This window comes from Sporothrix schenckii (genome assembly GCF_000961545.1).
Source record: "Sporothrix schenckii 1099-18 chromosome Unknown Cont38, whole genome shotgun sequence".
Taxonomy (NCBI): Eukaryota; Fungi; Ascomycota; class Sordariomycetes; order Ophiostomatales; family Ophiostomataceae; genus Sporothrix; species Sporothrix schenckii.
In genome coordinates, this window is record NW_015971139.1 from 1,868,530 (window position 1) to 1,872,622 (window position 4,093).

The window sequence follows — 4,093 nt, forward strand, 5'->3', positions numbered from 1 at the left end:
CGGAAGACGGATAAGTTCATATTCAAAAAGGAAGAGCCTTCACACCAGACGGGGAGAACGTGGCAAGTCTGCCTTGCAAAATGCGATGCCAAAAGGGGTAATGCGCTTGAAGCGAGGTTCAGTGAAGTGGATTTACAACGGAACTGAACGAAGCCGTGAGCCTTTGAAGAGAGGGAAAACTAATACGTTACAGAACAGAACAAACGTAAGGAACGACGAAAGACGGACGAATGACTGTCCAACGTACGCCGCATACAGATCGCTTGCTCTGCCTTGCAGCCGTGGCTCGCCCTGTTTCTGCACAGAGTGTCTTTGCCTTTTTTCTTGTCCTTTTTTTCTCTTGTTGTTTTTCTTCCCCTCCCTATGCGGCTCCCAGTCGATGTGACTTAGGCCACCCACCTCCTTAAACCTCCTCGATGGCGAGACCCAATCTCAAGCGGCCTCGACTGCGGCCTCGACTGCCATCTCTGACCAGTCTGCCAACCTCGTACAGTTTACCTGCGCAGTTGACGCACGCTGCAGTGTCCCATCCTGGTGCTGTCTTCACAGCCAAACACCACCCTCCACGGACGTTTCTCTTCCCGTCCCCAACAGACTTGCTGCCCACACAGAACTCAGCGTTCTGCCCCACTTCAGCTGGCTGCCTGGACGCATGTAATCGTATCACATTCACGACAGTGCAAGAAACGGGAAGACAACAGGCGGCACCGGTCTCTCTCTCTCAACCCGTCTCTCGTTCAGACGGTGGTCATTTGCAATGGACGATGCAGGTGATGGCCATGTACGAGGAGACTCCATTGAGAACTACACCAGGGCCAACAAAGCAGCGCTCGATTCAGGCACGCAAAACGAGGTACCACGGCACAGAGAATGTGTGTGTGCCGTTCTGTAGGGTGGTGCGCTGTTCTGCATGTACCAAGCAAGCCAAGAAAGTTCCCCTCTTGCGCCGTCGCCATGCACGAGGGCCTCGACCGCAAGGTGCAGATAACGGGCGTGGCATCTCGTCGGGTTGTGCACCATCCAATACAGTCGAGAGTGCATGTCAGCAAGACGCGCCACGTCGTCCGGAATTGCAATTGCACGTTTGAAGCTGCACATTCGTGCTGCACGTCTCTTTCTGTACACATTGCCCGCTGGCCAACATTATTGAGGCGGACGTGTGAGTGTGGTTGCACAAGAGAAGCACGCTGCACGCAGCATTCCGCATTCCGGCACCCTGCTTACCTTCCCTTCCCTTCGTCTAGGTTTACCATCCTCGGCCAAGAAGGAGCGGCACAAGCAAAGGCACACCAAAACGTACATACTTAAAGAGAGCATCCTTCTGCCACATCGCCTTTTTTTCCTGTTTCTTCTGTCTCTCTCTCTCTCTCTCTCTCTCTCTCTCTCTCTCTCTCTCTCTCTTTCTCTCGTAACGTAGGAGTTTTATTACACCCTTTCTGTCCTTTTTCTTAGTTTTCGTGGTGTGTTTTGCATCTTTACTCTGCGTCTCCCCAGTGTTCATCTGCCCATCATGGACCACTCCAGAGCCAAGATGACCGTCTTCCAGTACCAGCTGTTCCAGTTCTGGTACAGTGCGGGCTTCATGCCCCTCCTGGGCCTCGACGACGAGGGCATTCTGGCCAAAGCGCTGGTCCGGCTGCTGCGCGTGCTCGAGGACAATCGAGAGCTCGCTGAGATCGGCGAGTCCGGTGACATTGCCTTTGCTGGCTGGAGCCTCAAGAACACCATGCTCGACTGCATTGAAAAAGCCGAGGCCCTGTTGGACCGGCAGCTGCGGCTGCAGCAGCAACAGGAGGTGTCGGAAGGCTACACCACGGCGCCCGTGGCGCGGGGTCCAGCCACCGCAACGGCCTCGCTGTCGGCCCGCCTCGTCGAAATCTCCATTGCCGTGTCCGACATGCTCGCCCAAGTCAAGTCGGCCCAGGAAGTGCAGCATCTGCAGGACCGCATGAAGCAGGGCTTCAAGACAGTCCATTCCCACTCAGGCAGCCGCTGGAATATTTTCAGCAAGACCGATGCGCTGTCTTTGGCTTCGGTGCCGCCTGCTGACGCACCGCCGGGGCCGCCGCCTCCTGCGCCACCGCCGTACCGCCCATGGCCCGGTCGGCCTCCGGCACCGCCGTCGCCGTCGCCGCCATGGTCCCAGCGCCCGTCGGCCATCGCGCCGTACAATCCCAACGTGGGCCCCTCCATGCACAGCACCGACCGCAGCAACGGCTCCAACAGCAACGAAAGCGCGGACAAGGACAAGACAGAAGACATACCTGGAAACACTGTGGTGCTGCGCCTCATCAGCAACCACTACTTCCAGGGCGCCGCGCGAGCCAGCGACGCCCTATCGGCCGAGTGCCTCTTTGACATTGTGCGCCAGATCGCGCCCGAGGGTGCCTTTTCGTACGAGCACATGGTCGCCGACAACAACCTCGAGGCCCTTGTCTGCGTCACAGCCGGCTGGGCACTGGCCCAGAAGGGCTTCCAGATGTCGCCCACGCGCATGGAGAAACTGTCGTACCCGCAGCTCGCTAACCTGCTGGTGCTGTCTGGCAACCAGCTGTACCGCCCGGCGGCCGTCTTGCCCCTTCCCATCCCAGTTCCGGCGTCGTCGGCCCTCTCCTCGTCCTCGTCTCTGGACACGGGCAGCGATTACCACAATGTTCCGAGCTCCGTCAACACGACGGCCACCAACGCATCGTCGGCAACCACCGCCACTACGACCACGACGGCCACGACTGGCAACAAGCCACCCATTTTCCGTGTTTTGGCCATTGCAGCGGCTAAAGCGGCCTCGTCGTCGACTGACTCGTCGCCCGATGGCCCCTCCTCGAGCCCTCATGCCTCCTCTTCCCGAGACTCGCCACCCACTCGGCTGCCGCCACCCGCTCGTCCCTGGTCGTCTGACCCTCTTGCCTATGCTGGTGCTCTTCGCCCTCATCTCAATGGTACGGAGGGCCCGAAAGGCATTCCGCCATATTGCGGGGCCGGTAACGGTTCCTTACCGGGGCGACTCCCTCTGACTCGGAATGCGCCTGTCATCGGCATGAACCGTAACGCGAGGATGCCGGGACAGCCGTACAACTTTCTGGCAAATTCTTCGCGTCACGGGATGCCCGGTGTGCGTGGGTGGTTTCCCGCTATGGTGCCCACGAGCATGAAAAAGAAGAACAAGAACGGCCGGGGCCGGTATGCGCGCTCCTTAGACGCAAGCACTGTCCGGAGCGACAGTGTGAGCACCAGAAGTGCGACGAGCGACAGCGACAGCAACAGTGGCAGCAGTAGCGATAGCGACAGCGACAGCGACAGCGACAGTGACAGTGACAGCGATGCCAGCTCCGTCTATGCCCGCAACAAAAAGACGAGCAAGAAGTCAAAGAAGACCAGCAAGAAATCAAAGAAATCAAAGAAGTCGAAGAAGACCAAAAACAAGAAGGATGTCGACTCGGACGACTCGGACTGGGAGGCTGTGAGTGACCGGTCGGTCGCCCTGTATCGGGCCTCGGACTCGGACTGGTCGTCGTCGTCTGACCCGGAGGTGAGCTCGGGCTCCGACTCGGACTCGGACGCCGTCTATTCCTCGGATGGCTCGGTGGACCGCCGCAAGGCCAAAAAGGCAAAGAAGACCAAGGCCAAAGCCAAGGCCAAGGCAAAGCGTCGTGCTACACGCAAGGCGGCCCTGACGGACAGCGACTCCGGCTCATCGGATTCCGATGTGGACTCGGACGCCGACTCGGACTCAAACTCCGACTGCGCGCCAGACGCGCGCAGGTATCCGGACTCGGATGCTACCGGTTCCGGTACCGACTCGGACGGCTCCGACAGCGCCGACGACTCGGATGCCCGGTCCGTCGCAAGCTCGATCGCGCCACGCGACCTCCCTCGCAAAGGCAAGCGGTCCAAGAAGTCGTGCCGGCGCAAGAACGAGGCGGACGAGGACATGGACGACATCATGGCTGCTCTGCGCAAAGCAAAGGCCAAGGCGAAGAAGGCCAAGGCCCAAGGCAAGCGCTCCAAGAAGACCAAGAGCAAGACGGCCGGCAAGGGCAGCCGCAGCGCCAAGAGCAAGCGTCGGGGCAGCTTTGTCGTCGTAAAAGCATAA

General features: G+C 59.2%; 1 protein-coding gene across 1 annotated transcript; it reads left to right on the forward strand.

Annotated features, from left to right (window-relative positions):
• Positions 1-1,510: 1,510 nt before the first annotated feature.
• On the forward strand, positions 1,511-4,093 carry SPSK_05949 (uncharacterized protein; the record flags this gene model as incomplete). Its single annotated transcript, XM_016732657.1, has 1 exon — positions 1,511-4,093. One exon carries the CDS (start codon positions 1,511-1,513, stop codon positions 4,091-4,093), a length of 2,583 nt encoding a protein of 860 aa, XP_016592320.1.